This window comes from Primulina huaijiensis, chromosome 3 (assembly GCF_012295235.1).
Source record: "Primulina huaijiensis isolate GDHJ02 chromosome 3, ASM1229523v2, whole genome shotgun sequence".
NCBI classification, from domain to species: Eukaryota; Viridiplantae; Streptophyta; class Magnoliopsida; order Lamiales; family Gesneriaceae; genus Primulina; species Primulina huaijiensis.
The window spans coordinates 28,396,398-28,415,570 of NC_133308.1; the positions used below are offsets into that span (position 1 = coordinate 28,396,398).

At 33.6% G+C, this 19,173-nt stretch overlaps 2 protein-coding genes across 7 annotated transcripts; one reads left to right on the top strand and one right to left on the bottom strand.

Moving 5' to 3' along the window:
* Positions 1–614: 614 nt before the first annotated feature.
* Positions 615–3,176, top strand: LOC140972373 (patatin-like protein 3). The gene is made up of 6 exons (XM_073434818.1): positions 615–1,017; positions 1,160–1,341; positions 1,685–1,868; positions 2,001–2,162; positions 2,314–2,578; positions 2,683–3,176. The coding sequence occupies exons 1-6, from the start codon at positions 835–837 to the stop codon at positions 2,940–2,942; spliced, it is 1,236 nt and encodes a 411-aa protein (XP_073290919.1). The 5' UTR covers positions 615–834; the 3' UTR covers positions 2,943–3,176.
* A 3,077-nt stretch (positions 3,177–6,253) lies between these two features.
* Positions 6,254–12,795, bottom strand: LOC140974390 (mitogen-activated protein kinase kinase kinase 5-like). Of its 6 annotated transcripts, XR_012174776.1 has the most exons (12): positions 12,175–12,786; positions 10,812–11,537; positions 10,655–10,742; positions 10,058–10,120; positions 9,806–9,969; positions 8,666–8,741; positions 8,328–8,405; positions 8,122–8,247; positions 7,537–7,740; positions 7,182–7,279; positions 6,509–7,047; positions 6,254–6,367 (listed from the first exon to the last, which is right to left on the bottom strand). XR_012174776.1 is itself a non-coding variant. In XM_073437817.1 (11 exons), exons 1-11 carry the CDS (start codon positions 12,615–12,617, stop codon positions 7,043–7,045), a joined length of 2,097 nt encoding a protein of 698 aa, XP_073293918.1. In that variant the 5' UTR covers positions 12,618–12,795; the 3' UTR covers positions 6,307–7,042. The 6 variants fall into 6 exon arrangements, 5 of the variants coding, with proteins under 5 accessions (XP_073293918.1, XP_073293917.1, XP_073293913.1 ...); XM_073437817.1 differs by having other exon boundaries at positions 6,307–7,073; positions 12,175–12,795; XM_073437816.1 differs by having other exon boundaries at positions 6,307–7,079; positions 12,175–12,794.
* Between the last annotated feature and the right edge of the window lie 6,378 nt (positions 12,796–19,173).

Here is a 19,173-nt window from a genome sequence, read left to right on the forward strand (position 1 = left end):
GGACAACAATCTTGATCACATCAAAACAATGAAACATCACTTCCGAATTTTGCACGAGTGATGAGAGCAATCGATTAATTCAGTGCCCAATTATGGAACACCAATCAAATCATATTTTTTTTAACGTACTATTTTCATATTTGTATACCTTTTGTTTCTTATCTTATGTTACTTTAATCGATTCATACAGTCGAAATTCTCGTCTTCTTTATCAAATATTCAATGTTTTTTTTAAAGTTAGCTTCTTATTCTATTAGCCAAGACTCGGAATCTTTCTTGCAAGTGAACGAGAGAAGGAATTTTTATATGAATAAAAATAACAACAAATAAATTAGTTAAAACAATAATATTTGTGTTGAAAATAAAAATTGATGATGATCATTATAAGATTACAGAATTAAGACATCCCCGAAACGATCTGTTCGCAGCGGGACACGACAACGGGACCGAAACCATTTGTGGTGCAAAATGTACTTGTTGCATACAATGGTTGAAGGAGCGTCACATTCGGAAGAGAAGATTGCAGAATTAAGACATCCCAATCAGGAAATTAAAAAAAAATTGGTGGAATTAATATATATATATATATATATATATATACACACTGCACATACAAGAAATGGGAAAATTTTCCCTGAAAGCAGTTGGGTCATTGGATTTTTTTCTATGAAAATTTACTAAAGGGATTTAATGATTAATTAGGACTGTATTGGAATGCATATAGATAATTTCAGAATAACATAATTTGGGCTCCGATCCTTGTATCTATTCTGGATTCATTTTTGTGAATAATTGGAACTGGAATCGTATATTTTCTTGTCATTGTGAATAAAAATGGACAAAAGGGTTGTCGTTTTTGCGCTCATTTTGCCAAACATATTTCTCCATTTTTCTCTGTTCTCAATTGTTGATGCTAATGCTAAAGGACAAAGGGTCACAATTTTGAGTATCGATGGAGGTGGTATAAGAGGTATTATCCCGGGAACCATGCTCGCCTTCCTTGAAGCCAAACTCCAGGTACATAACATTAATATCGCAAATATCCGACACCGACTTTATAGGAAACTAAATTCTCTATTTATGGCTTGAAGACTAATTTTCTGAACAAAATTTTCATGATCCGATCCAGGCTTGTTTTAACAACTCTTTTTCGTGACAGGAATTGGATGGCCCGAATGCAAGAATCGCAGATTATTTCGATGTGGTCGCGGGAACGAGCACAGGGGCTCTCATTACGACCATGCTGACTGCTCCTGGTGAAGATAATCGCCCTGCATATGAGGCGAAGGACATAGCAAGTTTCTACTTGCAGCATGGCCCAAATATCTTCCCCGAGAGCAGGTATGCATATTGCATGCATGCACAAGTATTCTCAAGAATGTGCCCAATATTATATTAAGAGGCGTAACTATGAAATTTTTTCATCCTGGGCTTTGATTCAACGGAACTTAGGCTGAAGCTTGATTCAAGAACAATAAATATTTAGCTTACAAATATGCTTTACAAAAATTTAACCTAATCTATAATTAAAATATATAATAATCCTATTTTTTTTACCCTGGACTGGAGCCCACCCCAGCCTTTGGGGTGGCTCGGTCCCTAAATTTATATTGGTTCTAGGACCCTTGAGAATTGAGATATTTCATATATAATTATTTTTATATCTTCTTGATATTGGTTCAAGTCGAAGCAATTTTCTGAGAAAGGCGGCGAATTTGGTCGGTGGGCCGAAGTACGACGGGAAGTACTTGCGATCGTTGATTCGGGGATTGCTAGGCAATCTGACCGTGAGCCAAACCTTAACAGATGTAGTGATACCAACATTTGATGTTAAGCGACTTCAACCAGTCATCTTCAGTACTAAAGATGTAAGAAACTCATGACACAAGATCGTTGATTTTTTTTTGTTAATTAATTTATTAACATTTAATTGTAATCATCTAATAAAATATTGATTAATTTATTTTTATTTTGTTTTTTTAAAAAAAATATTTGGATAGGGGATAGCAAATGCTTCCAAGAATGCATTGTTATCAGACGTTTGTTTGGGTACAACTGCAGCGCCCACATATCTTCCACCACACTATTTTGAGACCAAGGATTATCAAGGCAGTACACGCACATTTGATCTCGTTGATGGAGGCCTTGCGGCCAACAATCCGGCAAGTATTTGTCATATTCTCTCTGTATGAACCAGAAATTTGACAAAGCTTAACAAAATATAAAATAATACGTGTCAATTAACTTTACACGATTAGAATTTTTTTTGGCTAAATCTTAATTTTTATGGGCTAAAATTTGAATTTTTGGCAGACCTTATTGGGCATAACACACATTTCAAAAGAAATATTGTTGAAAAAGTTTGAGACTGTAGACATGACACCAATGGACAGCACCAGGATGCTGGTTCTATCATTAGGCTCTGGGATAGCAAAAAACGAAGAGAAGTACAATGCCGAAGATGCTGCACGTTGGGGCTTACTCTCCTGGGTATACAACAATGGTGCTACTCCCATAATCGATATGTTCGGAGCCGCCAGCTCCGACATGGTCGATATTCATGTCTCTACTCTTTTTCNAGCAGTGTTTGGAAAAGCTGAAAAAAAGTGATTGTGAACTTTTCTTTAAAAGTTTTATTTTCAAACACTACTTTGATCCGTTGTTTCTTAATATATATTTATTAAAAAATTAACAACTCTATTTATTATATATTTACAAAGGAGGATATGTTGACGGGAGATACATCATCTGTGGATATTGCGACCATAAGGAACTTGCAGGCTCTTGTGATTATTGGTCGTAGCCTTCTGAAAAAGCCCGTTTCGAGGATTAATTTGGAGACAGGAAGATCAGAGCCTGTTCAAGGAGAGGGCACAAACGAAGAAGCTCTTGCCCGATTCGCGAAGTTGCTTTCGGATGAAAGGAAACTTCGATCAAATTGATTTGATATATCACCTGTATCGAATATGTAGCAAATTGTATAACCACAAGAAAAACATAGCCAAGGAGCTGGAAGCAGAGTCTGAAACTGAAATTTCCATTACAATACGAATAATCTATATCTATATCCCGCTAAAAGTGTTGATAATAGACAAAATTTTTACATTGTGATTTAATTACATTGCCCAAAAATTATATATTGTTTGTATCAATTGTATGCAAATTGATAAAGCTCCGACTNTATATTTGGTTACAAAGTGTGAAAGGTGTACGGTTGTCCCAAGTTGATTAGATTGCCTTTTCTACCAGCTCTTAAAGGATTGGAAATCGACGCCAACCCGGCAATCCTACGATCCATGATGCTCAAAAGAACCTAAAGAGACTAGTTAAGCCTTTTACATCATTCAAAATTTCTCTTTCGATAAATATCATCAATACACTCGGGAAAAAATTATCTTTCATTTCGCTTCGAAGCCTAGTTTTGATAATACTCACAATTGAGAATTATTTTTGTGAACTCGATATTAGTTGTAGAAATTGGAAGAATAAGCAATACAAATTGTGTGTAAGTAACAATATTCATCAAACTACATGATAGGTAAACCTAGAAGCAAATTACATAATAAGTCTCGTTTGAAAAGTAGAAGTGATTTGATAATACAATTCCAAGCCTCCGAGATAGAACAAAAAAAGTCAAAGTTTTTTTCCAAAAAAATGTAACAAAACCCATCTTTCAATTCAAGATTTCAGATAGCACCAACCTACCATTTTTAATAAAAACAAGCCATAAACGACAAAAAAAATTTAATAAATATTGTGATTAAAATTTAAAAGAATATGCTCACCCCAGTTTTCTCGTCTTTATAGCTTAATCTGCTTTTCAAATGAGAAATGTTTCTTGCAATTGACCAAGAATCAAACCATTTCCCCTTTCATTTATTTATTATTTATTTGTCATTTTTATTTTTTATTATTTTAAAGCATATATTTGATATAAAAAAAAACTGAAGAAGGGTAAAAAGAATTGAAAGGAAAAAAATTCAGGAATGATGCATGAGATTCGAACTCTGGTATAACAGATCTTTAAAGTCATGTCTCCCACTAAGTGGCGCTTGAACTGCTATACGATTTAAAAAATTTCAGTTGTACCATTACCACTAGCTATAGTTTTTGGTAAAACGGCAAGCATTCGATCATAAAATTGGTATCAGAGACAAGGTCGCGGGTTCGATTTTCATTGATTGCGCATAGACTGCAATTATTGAAATGAAGATTTTTGAGTGCAATAATTGTATCTGCTAGATAGATTAATGGACACGTGATGCTTGAGCTGCTATACAGTTTAAAAGATTTGAATTGCAATATTACCACTTGTTGTAGCTTTTGGTAAAGCGGCAAACACTCAATCCTACAAATTCAATGAATGTAAATTCCATAAACAGGATATCTAACACTCCATTAATGTTTATCTTTAGACAAAAGATTAACATATAAGTGATATCCTGCTACAACAATCAAACACTAATAATAAGTATCACGTCAAATAATACCCTTCTTTTAAGCCGGTTTATTAATCACATGAAAACCGAACAACTATCACATGTTTACTACCACAAGTGTATATGTAATTATATTAAATATTACCTTCCTTCAGGCTGATTAATATTAATATAAATCACATATAACAAGAGGTCACTTTGGCGATGTTTTATTTCAATCAATCTATTTTAAAATATATAACTTTATAATTATTTGAATAATTAAAAATTTAACTTAAACCGAATAAAAATAAATGAAAAAAAATTAATTCCAGAAACTCGTGGCGAGGGAGTCCTAAGGATGCGCCCCTCCATGACGGCCACACCGGTGCGCATTGGGGTCGTGCTAATGCGCACCCCGCGTTGGTGAGTGTGTGAGCGGCCAGGTCCGCGCGTCGACGTCTGCGCACGCTTCGTCCCGCTTAAAGTGCGCCCTGACTTGATTTTGGCGAAAATTTACGTAAATTTTCGATTTTCCTCTATTTTTTTATGAACAAAAATTTGTATGAAAATCAAAGTCTTATACCAAATCATCAAAAATTTCAACCAAATTTTTTTTTTACCGAAAACAAATATTTTAACAAAACCAAATCTTTAAAAGATTTGTTTTCAACCATAATTTTTTTCCAGATCTAAAGTCATATAAAAAAAATTTAAACGAAATTTTCTTTTCCAGATCTAGAACCAAAACATATCATAATCTTTAAACAAATTTCAATGATTCAACATGAGTGGCTCTGATACCACTTAATATGAAAAATCCATATAACCACGTAATTTATCATGCTAAATCATTAAGAATTTGATTTAAAACTTAAGTAGCAGCATACCTGAAGCCATAATCTTTAAGAACGAGTCATGATCTTCCAGATTTTCTCACTATTTTTCTTGATAGAATTCTTCAGTTTCTCTTCAGAACCATTTCCTATAATGAGACTAGAGAATAGGAAACGTGATCACTCGTGATCTTGAGACTATAACTCAATAGATAGTGTATATCATTATATTATGATATTTCTATTTTAGTTCATCATAAAAACAAAAATTACACTTATGTCTTTACACATTAAATACTCATAACCTATTAGATACATTAAAGCCTAATAGTCAAAACTTTAACCAATCATTTTGATTTTGAGTTTAACTTAATAGACAACCAACAATGCATAATTATTCACATATAAGTTCATATAAATAAAATTAATTCAACAGTCTCACATCGAGTGGAATAAGTAATTGAAAGTTGTATATATGGATTTAGACAATCATCCACCTTAAACTAGTTTTTGAGCTTGAGTTAGGTTAGCTCTCAATCTTAATGTGATATTAAATATTAGACTCACCGTTATGTGTTAGACTATCACCTAATAATATTTTGTAAATTTCATGCTCCAGTTGTTCCTTAAATTTTTACGCTGTAGTTGTTCGAACCTACAATAAACCTTGAGAATTAATCTTACACGAGAATCGTTGACTATGTCATGTAGCAAAATCTGTTATCGACATTCTCAGTATCGAATTAATAACTTTAATTTGGACTCAATGTAGAAAAAATGTTTAATTGATAATAACAATTAAATATTTATATATTGCATGACATACATTTCTAATAGTTCAAAAGAGTAGCCATGCAAGTTTTTTTTTAAAAAAAAAATAGTTGAGAATGATGATCATGCTGGCATCATTGGATCGATATACTCAGTATCAATGCAGATTTTGGCCATCAATAACTTCAAAAGTACGACGTACACATACGGAACAACTTTTTTCGTTACCAACTTTATTGCAATGCTTGCACAACAAAAATCAAATCATTGTAATCCACAAAAATAACTACTTTCTTTTGAATAGCGATCAGATTACAAGGCACATTGTGATTGCAGCAAAACCTAAAGCGATGAACAATAGAACTTGATACATTTCGCTTCCTATATCTAACTTGCCGAACCATTTTGAATGGCGTAAATACAGGTGGGCACATGTGGAAAGCTCTCTTCAGATTACAAGGTACATTGTGATTGCAGCAAAACCTAAAGCGATGAACAATAAAACTTGATACATTTCGCTTCCTATATCTAACTTGCCGAACCATTTTGAATGGCGTAAATACAGGTGGGGACATGTGGAAACCTCTCTTCAGATAACCAAAACACTGCAGCTCCATATTGCCCAATGTACTCAAACTCTACAGCTACAATCCCTACGCTCGAGGGACGGAAGCACCTCCCTATCTCGAGTCGTCATTGACACGGTAAAATACCGGCTCAAACTCCCTAAGCTGCAAGCTATACCTAAAAGTGTAAATAGGGTTGACCAAGACAATTGTGGGTTAGGCGCTTAAGGGAAAACACCGAATGAAAAAGACATGGTGATTCCCTTGTTTTATGATCATATACCAGCACCCTGCTTGATAGAACTGGGAAGATTTGCTGTAGTGGTGCCACTCTTTTAATGTTGTCCCATGCTTGGTGGTGATAATGTAGGAAGAGACTCAAGTGTTGAACGAGGAGAGACAAGGGGGACAACAGCTAAATGGGGTGTTTGGCGATGACTTCGCTGGCCGGTCATGCTGGAGAAAAAGAATTACGCATGAAGCTGGAGCTGGAGACATAGTAAGTCAAATGCCAATATAGAATTTGCATGCATATGGTCCAAATGCAAGATAAGAAACCAGCGGGTAAAGAGTGAAGGAACAAATCTTACTTATTAGACAATTTTGCCATCTTGATCTGTGAGTCAAATGAGACAGGCATCGAATCAGATTTCTGATTCAGTCGCTCTCTTATGAATTGCATATCATCCTGTTCAAACATGCACATAATTTCAAAAATCTACGTAAAATGATCTTGTCAAAATAGAAAGGGTAGTTTGCTAAGTAAGTGTTTGGATTGAAGGAATTTTTGGTTTGGGTGGAGATATTTGGTTTGGAGATTGGGTTCCAAATGATATTACTAGGTATATTTGAAATCCATTACATTTGTTATATAAGAATTTAAATTGAGAAAGGATGAAATTCATGCTTTGAAAGTTTTGATTTCAAACTTTCAAACCAATATACCATCAAGTTTCTCTCTTTACGCGTTTGGGAGCAAGCTTCAGGCTGCTGTGAATAGTTCACAAATGGATGATCCAGTAACTTGCTCGCAGTTGGCCTGTCTGCTGGATTTCTACGAAAGCAGCGCCGCAAGAAATCCTTGCCCTCTGCTGACAGTGTTTCAGGTATTGGAGGAGTCTCCTTTATCGCCTTGAATAACGCTGCAGCCTGAAAAAAGAAAAGGACAATCCCTTCATAAAAAGTTAGGAAATACCATCGGCACTCGGTTTAAATATAGCTAAAGATGAACATATTGACATGCAGATACAACACACCAACTTATTTTGCCACCTTTAGTAAAGCCCAACTAAATCAAGCAAAGACTTTCTCCAAGTTACACAAATATAATGCTTGGAACAAGGAGGAGGAATCCTGGAGGTGTTTGCACTTGAGTACAAGATGCAAAAGAAAAAGACAGAGAACTTGCTTATTGTCCAAACATATTTGCAGAGTTCGAGTGTAATCTGATCAATTAGTAAGTTCATAACAACTGACATTTTTTCTCCAGGTGAAAGCCTGGCAAAATGAGCCTGTAGTATTTGTGCTTACCCCTTCATACTCACTCCAAGGGGGCTTTCCGTTCAGCATCTCAATTATGGTACAGCCCAAACTCCATATATCAACTGCTAAAGCAAGATCAGAATTAGCATCCTTTTGCATCCCAAAATTCAAGAGCTGCAAAAAAAAACGTAACATTAGTATATTTTGGCCACGGTTGCCAGGATAGATAACCTAAGATAGTAACACATACGTACCTCTGGAGCCATCCAATATGGACTACCCCTCATTGACAGATTAGCTGCCTGCCCAGTCAGCTGCAAATGAAAAAGAAACTGGAAATTGATAGCCCATCTTAGCAGTGACTTTGAATAATGCAAGCACAACACAGAGCATAAAACAAAATAAGAAAGGAGAAACCAGTAACTCTGAGGATTTTATTGCTCGTGGAGAGCAAGTATTTGATAGACATACAACCTTGTTTTAAATATTTCTCATTCCATCAAATGCAAATTTGGTCAATATCCTCCAGAGAAACTACTTTCCAAATACAGAAATTGAAAAAATAGTTTTTTAAGAGAAATTATAAACTCACATGCTTAGCCATCCCAAAATCAGCAAGTTTCACAACTCCATATGCATCGACAAGTAAATTAGCACCCTTAATGTCCCTGAAAAGGCAACAATAGCTAACCAAGTTACATAAGAGTTGATGCTCTAAATATATCTAAAATAATTCTAAAACTACATACATGGTTCCTCAAGTAGCAGAATACGCATTAAAATATCTAGCTAAATGTATATCTACATTATCTACAAACAGGATACCAATATACAAGGTTCTAAAATTCACTAGGCGCCTGTGGAGCGTCGGACCAGCTCATAGGCCGGGACAACACGCCGCTAGACAGATTCCAAGATATCAACATAATAAATCACATAATATAACTCGACCACGATAACATCAAATTTAAAATGAATTCAAAATTACACAACTAATAAAATATCATAAATTTACTCCACTCATTTTTCTCCCTAATTTTCAACAACTTGTTCTTCATCGGACGCAAACTCAATTACCTTTCTTTTTTTTTTTATTAGGCTTTTAATTAAAAGTCCTAATTGCCTGCGGCACCTAGGATGTATATGTCGATTAGTCGTGCTTGTCGGCCGGCGCCTAGGCCGAATTTTAGAATACTTCAATATAATATAAAAATTATCTACGTATATCATATATTTCCCTCCACCCAAGACGTGTTGAGAACATGTTGATGATAAAGTAAGAGTATAATGATACATATCGAAGGACAAGTTGTGGGCGGAGTGGTCACACCTAATGTGTTTGTCAAACACCGAACAGTTTTTTAGCAAACTGCTTTACGAGAAAATGATTAAATCTAGGTTTTCATTTGATTACATTACAGTAGTCAAAAAATATATTCAATAAAGCAATTTAATTTTGTTGATTTTGAAACAGCGGATCGTCGTATGTAATGAAAATGCAGTTACAACTTCCAAGCAACTCAAAAAAATGTCCATTGTAGCTTTATTTTTGGAAACCGCTGCGTGCATATGCCCCGTTTGCATGGGTTTGTTGCCTCAGCCTGGACACTTGGTTCTTACCATCCATTATCAATTGACATATGTTCAAACTTTGACGACAATGATTCATTGGAAAATAAATTCTTCTGCATTTTATAGACATCAGACATGACATTAAGACATACACAATTACCTGTGTATGGTTTTTTTACTGTGCAAGTAGGCCAATCCACAGAGAATATGACGAGTAAAATTGCGAACCACAGATTCTGTAATAGCCCCACAATGATCATGGATGAATTTATTGATTGAACCAGGATGGACATACTCCAGGTATATGTAAAACTTTTCTCCGACCTACATGAACATGAAGTGTAATTTAACTTGAACATCTTACAAAAAGTCACCAAAAATATAGTTTTTAGTATAGAAGAAAGTTACTCACTATTTCACTACCAAAATACCGCACGATATTTGGATGCTTCAGATGACTAAGAACTTTAATTTCCTGAAAGCATTTGAAAATTAAGTGTCCAGTCCAACTGCTGATAAAATAAATGTAGCAAGAAGAATATGCAAATCGTGCATGAAAGTATCATGTAAGAAACCACAACATCGAACAGCCTACAAAAAAGAAGATGATTATGTTTCATCATCAATGAGGTTATTTCCCCAATCCATGGTTAATTTGTGGAAAGTAGGGCCTGACGAACAATTTCATGCAAGCTAAATTTCGGAGCTAACAAAAACAAATCAATTTCATATATATATATATAATCTTCTTCTCTGTAGTACAATACCATTACATTGCTCTGCAATTTCTAGTATGAATAAAATGCAAAAGTATGGAAGCAAGCAATCACGTTCATTGATATCCCCGATTTCACATATACCCCGATTTCACATATAGGTCAATCAGGCATAAGCAATAAAAAATCCACAGAGTTCTTACAGAAAGCATTCCAGTATCATCTACATTTGAAGACGGACTAATTGGAATCTAAGAACTAAAACATTGCAAGCAAATAAAGTGGAAAAAAACCTGCTCCAACTGTCTTATACATTCAGCAGATTTTGCATCATCTGGTAAAATATCAACTTCTTTCATTGCACATAAGGCTCCAGTCTCTCTGATGACAAAAAGAAAGTAATAACTAAAGGATGTGTTAATAAATCTTGGAGTGTTCAAAACAGCATACCTGTTGGAAGCCACATACACACTTCCAAACGTCCCCCTCCCTATAAGCTTTCCTTTTTGCCATTGCTGTTTGATGGGTACCAATTCAGGTTTAGCTGCAAGTGGAGAAACCGGAGAGGGCCATGAAGGGATGACAGCTACTGAAACTGAGATTGGAGTGGGATGTGAAGGCATGGAAGCTCCTGAAAAATCAGATTTAGCTGCTGCAACTGGGGAAAGTGATGCAGGATGTGAAGGATTGACAGCCCCTGGAGGAAGTGGTAAGGGATGTACGGTGGCCTGAGTATTACTTTCCCAAGGTGCCAATGAGGTTTCATGGGCCATTTTGGTAGGAAATGGTGATGTTTTCATAGGAGGACTTGTTCCATAAACATGAAAACTTACTCTTGGACTTTGAAGGGGTGAGTTATCTACACTTGATGCAGCTTTCTCGAAAGCCAGTTGAGGATAGAAAACTAGACCTGGATTCCTTTCCGAATGAGGGATCTCCGGGGCAGACCAAACCTGGAAAATACCAGGGGGAGTTATGTAATCATTTGCCAACATATGACTTCTTGGGGGGCTCAGCACAGGGCTTGAATATGGGCTAGTTGGAGCACTTATAGGGATGTTAATACTGTAGATATTAGATGATCTATCTTTGACTTTTAGCTTCTGAGGCGACTTCCTGGACGACTGAATATCAGAAAGTATGGAATTTGCTCTTGTGTCTTGGCCTGCTAGTCTGCTGGCACGAGAATAAACAAATACAAGACATAGAAACAACATTACACAATGTTTAAGAAAAAAATCCTAGATACATAAATGAATGGAACCTATAATACTGGTTCTATAAGAATATTTAGAGACGTGAATTTTCGAAATAACACTAACGAGCTGAAATCATAGGAAGAAAATTAGAAGTTATTAATAAAATTAAAGCAACAACTGCCGTTAAAAAATTGACGGAAGAGGATAAAGTCAAATTATAAAGAGAGTTTATGTTCATAAAATTGTTCCTAACCAGTTGAGTTAAAAGGAAAAGAAAACATCAACTTGAAATGAGAAGAAACCAATTATCTATATCAAACACGAGAGGTGCTGATTCAGGATTGCTTGCATGCCTAAGCCAATTGCAGTGTGTTAGGGGACGTCGTTACCAAATAAATGCACAACCTTTACAACATTGCAACATCATTAGAACTAAAAAACGAATAAAATGCATATAAATATATAAACGATTTGATGATGACAACCAATGCCATAAAACATATGCATTCAATAAAACATGTTTTTTTTTCTTTTTTTTCCAAAGCACAACAATGTAATCACAATTCAATCAAAATGATTTCCATTTTATAGCAATTAATTTCATTTTCCCATACCTCTTAAGACCATTGAGTCCATCAATGGCATCGGCATCCAACCCCTCCGCTGCCTCCCTTTCTCTGCTTCTTCCAATCTCCTCCTCACATCCTCTTTGATTCATAATCACATCTCGCGGCGAGGGCAGGGGAACGCCGTTGGAGCTGGACGAGGCGAACTTGGGGTCACGCCTTAAAAGCACCTGCAATTCTGGTAAAGGGAGAGGCTGAGGCGACGCAGATGGCGACCTGGAATGTGTACTCTGGCAAGGAGACCGCCACGTTTGGACGTCGTTCTCCGTAACGTGCCGCAATTTCCTTGCGCGCGTGAGGTGGCGGCTCCGCCCCGAGGAGAAGAAGCTGGGTTTCAAGGAGTACCTGCTATCCGCACCTCCAACGATGACGCTGTCATCGTCGGAATGCGATTTCGACGCCGACGTAAAGGCGCCTTGCCACCAGTGCATGGCTATACGTAACCGCGATTCCTTGTCACAGATTTGGGTCTCCGGATCGGAAATTGCATTGGTATGATGGCTGAATTTCGTTCAGCAGAAGAAAATGAGGAATTTTTCCTCCGAGGATGAAGATGAAAACCCTGGGCGGAGATGTTTGATGCTCCAAAATCAGTTCAAATATATGCTATAAATAGTGTTACATATTTCGTACGGACAGGGTCAAAACGGGAAAGATATCATTACGGCTCCAATCTAGTTTTACTTTTATTATTATCGTTGATAAAATATTATTTGAATATCAACCAAATTCAAGCTAGCCCGGATAGTAAGTATCTTATGAGACGGTTCTATAAATCTTTATCTGGGAGATGGATCAATTCTACCGATATTCACAATAAAAAGTAATAATTTTAGCACAAAAAATAATAATTTTTCATGGATAACCCAAATAAGAGATCTGTCTAACGAAATACGACCTGTGAGACCGTCTTACACAAGTTTTTGTCTAGCGAGGATGGGTTTGGATTTTATATCATTTATTTTCATTCTTGTAGGGTATACAATTTTCATTATCATTTCCATAACTGTCTGAGATCAGATATACATACTCTATTCAAATATTTTATTATATTTATAATTATATTTTTTTAATGAATTATTCCGATAAAACTATACATATTTAACTAATTCTTACGAGAAGGAGAAGAAAAAAAATATAGATAAAAATTAGCAAACTAAGCATAAAAAAAAACAAATATTAAAAATAGTTTATCCCAACACTATTATCTTACATAAATAACATAAATTTTATACTAATATTTTTCTCTATTACATTCAATTATCATTATTCAACAAAACATATTATAATTAAACTTTCTTTAATATGTATAAATATATATAATTTAATAAGGTATTCAAGTCGAGTATGGGTAGGATGTTACTAAACTCGCCTCCATCTCTAAATCATATAATTCTCATACATGATCACCCATTTTTTTAATTAGGTCTAAAATATCATTTCATATCCTCGTCCATTCGGGTCGGATATCGGATTATTCATCGAGTTTGGAGGAAATTATCAGCCCTACAAGTTAGTTTTGATATTATTATATTAAGGGAAAACTATGTTTTTTGTCATGTAATTTGATCACTTTACGATTTTGGTATTTTATGTTGTCAAATTTCAGTTTTAATCCTGAATTTTCTATTTTTTGCAATTTTAGTAATTTTTCATCTGAAATGCTGATGTGATACTATGCACTTCAGTGCTACATCAACACTGTATTTGTATCATGATGCCGGCGTCAAGTTGGAAGAGAGAATAAAATTGCGAAAACAAAACAAAAATAACTTAACTAAAATTAAAATTTGACAACATAGATGGTCATTATTAGAAATAGACTAAAAATAATTTTATTTATATTAAATAATTTTTTTATATACACACTATTTATATAAAAAGAACACGTTAGAGATATTTTTTTAGTGTATGTAAGGACAAAAATATCATTTCAGTTTTTAGGAGGAAATCGTATTAATTAAAAATGTATAATTGTCAGTTGATTTTTTTTCATGGCAAATTACATAATATTTTGGTAAATTGCATTTTCACTCTCAATTTAATGTTATCCATTTTTATTTAAAGATATATACACAAAAAGATATCATACACACTAATGGTGAACATTACCATTGGCCACGTTAAGATGATACTTACCTATCATATATACGATTTTAATGTGTTTCATTATATCCAATAGGTGAGTATTACATCAATCGTATCATGTTGGTGTTCATCGTGGATGTGCATGATATCTTTTTTGATATACACACACAATACTTGAAAATTTAACTTATCAAAATTCGAATTTGAACAAGTTAGTGGACAAAAAAAATCTTGAGTTTGTTTCAAATTTTATCAGAAAAAAATAATATAAAGAAAACTAATTCCAAACTTAAAAAAAACATATAAAATTTCTTTATGATGCAGCAAATTCATAAAATTACCAAAAGTCACTCACGTCCCCTCTTAAAAAAAACGGGAAATTGGACTTAACTCACCAGCCGCCGTTTTTTTTTGTGTTCAGTCCCTGGGTACTTTTTTAGTACCACAANAAAATAATATAAAGAAAACTAATTCCAAACTTAAAAAAAACATATAAAATTTCTTTATGATGCAGCAAATTCATAAAATTACCAAAAGTCACTCACGTCCCCTCTTAAAAAAAATATATGTATTGATAATCACATAAAGTATTTCGCTCTAAATCAAATATTTTTTTAAAAAAAATTCTATGAACACACAACACATGTATCTGATGCATGCGTGTGTTTTGTGGATATCACGACCTAATATTTTTTAATTAAAAAAGAAAAATCGAAGTCCAACCACGTAGACATTCTTACGATTAATTCCCTCAGTCAAAAGCATTTGTGCATTAAATGGAAATTCTCAAGCTCCCCTAAATATACTCTACACTACGTTGAATCGAGATGCTATATTTAATTTAGATGAATCCCAATTATTTAATATAGAAGCTCCAAACTTGTCCCCATCCATATATTATAATTTGTTATGCATCAAAATTCTTGAAAGGGAACAGGGTGCAATTTTCCGGGTCAACAATTTATTTCGTGGTATGTAATTCAAAAAAATAGAATTTTCATATTTGGTCGCATAAATTGTCGGTTACGTCCATATCCATTCTCATCGTACAAAAAAAAAAAGGTTAACTCGGATTGTTATAAGATTTCTTATAACCTTTCATATAGTATGTATTGTTTTGTACTTTCGATGATCTGATAATGGATAATCGATTATAAGAAACTATTAATATATCTAAATATAATATTTGTTTTCGGGATTTTTAGTCGTTGTATTTGATTCATTTTAAAATAAAACATATTTTCATACATGTATGTGACTAATTAATTGAAATCTAGATTTGAGATTTATTAGAATAACTCTAGAGGACAGCTAGAAGTTTTTGGTTGCATCAAGTGAAAACTGAAACGTTCCAAAACGGAGCCCTCGGTGGCCTTCATGTATGGAGTGCATAAGTGGTCAGGAAACAGAAGGTTCAAATCTTCTAGGTCTTCTCCCTTGGTGTTTCCAGCTTTGGAAACAAAAGTTCCTGAGGGTTTTTTAATATGAGAGATTTTATTACAATTGTGTCTGGAATTCGAGATTGTATCTCAACTAGACACTTTATGATAGCAAGAGAGCTATAAATCATGGTCTTTTGAAGTGGGCTAGTGGCGCGCGCGCACACACATATATATATATATAATAAAGAGAAAGGATTATTATGATATGTTTGTAGGCATAATGCAATAAATGTTTCAAAACATAAATTCTATTCATTTTTTAAAAAAATTTATCAGATATTTTTAATTCATTTTTAAAATTCAAATTTGAATCTAAAAATTACATTTAAATGATTGCATTTTTATACCAATTCATGTAATTTATGTTATTGTGTTATTATTATATATATATATATTTAGTACAGTATGAGTTATGCATGATCTAATACATATCAACAATCATTTTTCGATCATTAAATAAATGGCTCCATTGTTCAATGTCATCCGTGAATAGAGATGTCAATGAGGCGTGTATGACTAGACCTAATAGATGAAAGGTATGCTAGTTGATTGATTCCACTCCACTTTCAAGATTGGGTGCATCTCTGTGATGGGTAAATCTCTATGAAAAAGGGACAACTTTCGTGTAGTTTGTGATTGGATGAAGAAAACTTTGACCTATTACCTGGTCCACCCTGGTTAAATATTCTTCGGATCTGTCCCAACCCGAATAAAAAACGAAACCGTTAGACCCTTGAGACCCGATTTTTTTTTTAAAACGAAAACAATAATTTTCTTCTCATATGACTGAATTATAAAACAAACAAGTCTCTAAATACAACATAATATAAAACTAATTCATTTCTTTGACCACACTTAATAATGAAAAATAAAATATCTTCACGACATAATGAATTACATAAAAAGAGAGTTATTAACTCTCCAAAAAAAAATATTGATATCCTCAAATAGACATTAACAAAACTAAAACCATAGAGTTTTTATATGTACATATATAGGCCGGGTATGAGGCAGGTATTATAAGACCCATGACCCGTCCCATACCCAGACGGATTTGAAAAATTGGACCCGAGATCCGCCCCATTACCCATTTGGTATGCCCAAACCTGCCGTAGACAGGACAGGTCCATTGCAGATTTGGGTAAAACACGGACCCATTGGCATCCCTGTCCGTGAAGTAAACCCTTCAAAAATATATTGGACGCTTAAACTCTGATTGATTCGTTGTTATGATCTACATGCATATGGAAATAATGGAGATTCCAGTTTGAAATACGTTTTCAATGAACAAGAGGTTATTAACCTTTTTCATTATTTTATTTTTTCTGATTAGATGGTGTATTTCTATTTTTGTTTCATGCTTCATTGATCTAAATTTTCCAGAATTTGTAATTTTTTTGTTTTTAATTGTATGATTTATATCAATTTATTTTATTTTTATTTTATTTAATTATTCAAATAGAACATTTCTATTACCTTAAGTCTCATGGGTCTAATAGTTCGATCAATCAATACCTATTTAGATACACTTTACGCCGTTATGAGTATAAAAAAATAAAATTTCACTTTATATAACAATTATAACTTTTGACTTAATGATAATCCATTTTGCAATTTTTTTCCTTAAATTTAATATCCAAATGATATCAATCCAATATTAAATTAAAACATTATTTTATTTATCATTTCATCTAAAAATAGGGTGCAAGCCCCAATAAAGTACTCGAGACATCAATTTAAAACGTATAAAATTTCAAAGCGGTTCACATGCAATAAGCTGTCGACACCTGCGCTTGAATGATTAATAAATTGTCTCCTTATAATAATAATAATAGCTGAAGAAATTAATACATCATTTCCTATTTCAGAACGTGTTAATATAATTATTTGCTGCTGTGGTCCACAAAATTGAACTAATTTTTGTGATACATCTTGTCAGACGTAACAATTCTATCGATAAAAAAAAATTTGTATTAGACTTGAAATAAATAAATTATTTATTTCTAATTTTAGTGATTTTTTTTAAAGAATATGTTAAAGTAACATTCTTAATACAAAAGGATAGACGAGAAAATTTACGCACGAAATTGATTGATTAAATAATCGAGCTAAAGAAAAAAAACAAAATGGGGTAAAAATTCGATCATGTCACGGTGGTATTCGATCAATATATGGTATGGATACAAGCGCCCGAGTGTTTTGAACAAAATGCCTAAGCATTCATCGCCGGAAATCGGCCGACTAACGTCCTATTCGCCCAAATCCGGCGGCCTATCCCAAATTCGAAAATCGAATTTTCGTTTTTTATTATTTAAATTTTTTTAAATTCGAAAATAAATATGAATTTTGATGTAAAATTCGAAAATACTATATCCAAAGAACATGAATTTATTCAGATCCAAATTCAAAAAATTTTAAAAAAATCAGATCTGGATCTAAAAAATTTATAGACAAGAAAATCGTCTCAGATATGAGAATAAAACCTTATTTTCTATTTAGATCCATCAACAAACAAAATTCTCATAATTCAACATGAACGTGGCTCTGATACCACTTGTTGGAGATTTAATAAAATTAAATCTATAAATTATGTGATTAAATCCATACATCACAATACGTCAGGAATTCATGTCGAATTATCAAAAAATATAAATAATAGTAAGCACGTACCAGAATCCATTGATTGATCGAGCGTTGAAATTATGGATCTTCCAAGACAACAAAGAATCGACCACCTTATTCTTGTCTTAGATGGGAGAAGGAGAGAGATCTAAAATACGTGTGCCGTATGTATTATGTGTTATTCCCCTGTGCCTTGGGGACCATAACCTTATATAATTTTAGCAGTCTTCGACCCATCATAGAAGACCTAATTGGGCTGAGTTTCTACACATAAGGTGGACCATATCAATTTATTTAATACTTTGGAAACCCATAATTAATTAGATCACTTTATTGGGTCCTTTATTAGATTACTTGTCCATGTACAATTAATTAAATTATGCGAACCCACAAAATAATTCCAACATGTGTGTATTAACAAAATGGGGTAGCAGATATGATGTTGAGATAAATATCTTCGGTATCACATATTAAATAGGCAATATAATCTTTTTATGCATTGACTTTCTTATTTTAGGTTTTGGTCCACCATATTTTCGAAGTTTGGTTTTTTGAACTCACTTTGATTTTTTTTTTTCAGTTCTATTTTACCAGATAATACTGACAATTGAACAAAAAAGACGAAAATTAAAAAACTTAGTTAATCAAAACCAAATTTTATAAATTTAATCGACAAAAACTCAAAATTTGACAAGTTATAGACAAAAAACATTACTTTCCCCATAAACTAATAGATTTCACATTAACTTAACATAGGACTCGTCCATATTCAAAACATCTAAAATTGAATACTATACATGGATCATTACATTGTTGGTTCCGTAACACAAAAAGA

Bases quoted from the DNA above. Each gene is read 5' to 3' on its own strand.
- LOC140972373 (XM_073434818.1), top strand. From the start codon at position 835: ATGGACAAAAGGGTTGTCGTTTTTGCGCTCATTTTGCCAAACATATTT. The intron at 1,342-1,684 runs GTATGCATATTG...TATTGGTTCAAG, and splicing joins AATATCTTCCCCGAGAGCAG to TCGAAGCAATTTTCTGAGAA. The intron at 1,869-2,000 runs GTAAGAAACTCA...ATATTTGGATAG, and splicing joins TCATCTTCAGTACTAAAGAT to GGGATAGCAAATGCTTCCAA.
- LOC140974390 (XM_073437812.1), bottom strand. From the start codon at position 12,617: ATGCACTGGTGGCAAGGCGCCTTTACGTCGGCGTCGAAATCGCATTCC. The intron at 10,743-10,811 runs GTATGCTGTTTT...TTTTGTCATCAG, and splicing joins GTGTATGTGGCTTCCAACAG to AGAGACTGGAGCCTTATGTG. The intron at 8,406-8,665 runs GTGAGTTTATAA...ATCAATTTCCAG, and splicing joins ATTTTGGGATGGCTAAGCAT to TTTCTTTTTCATTTGCAGCT.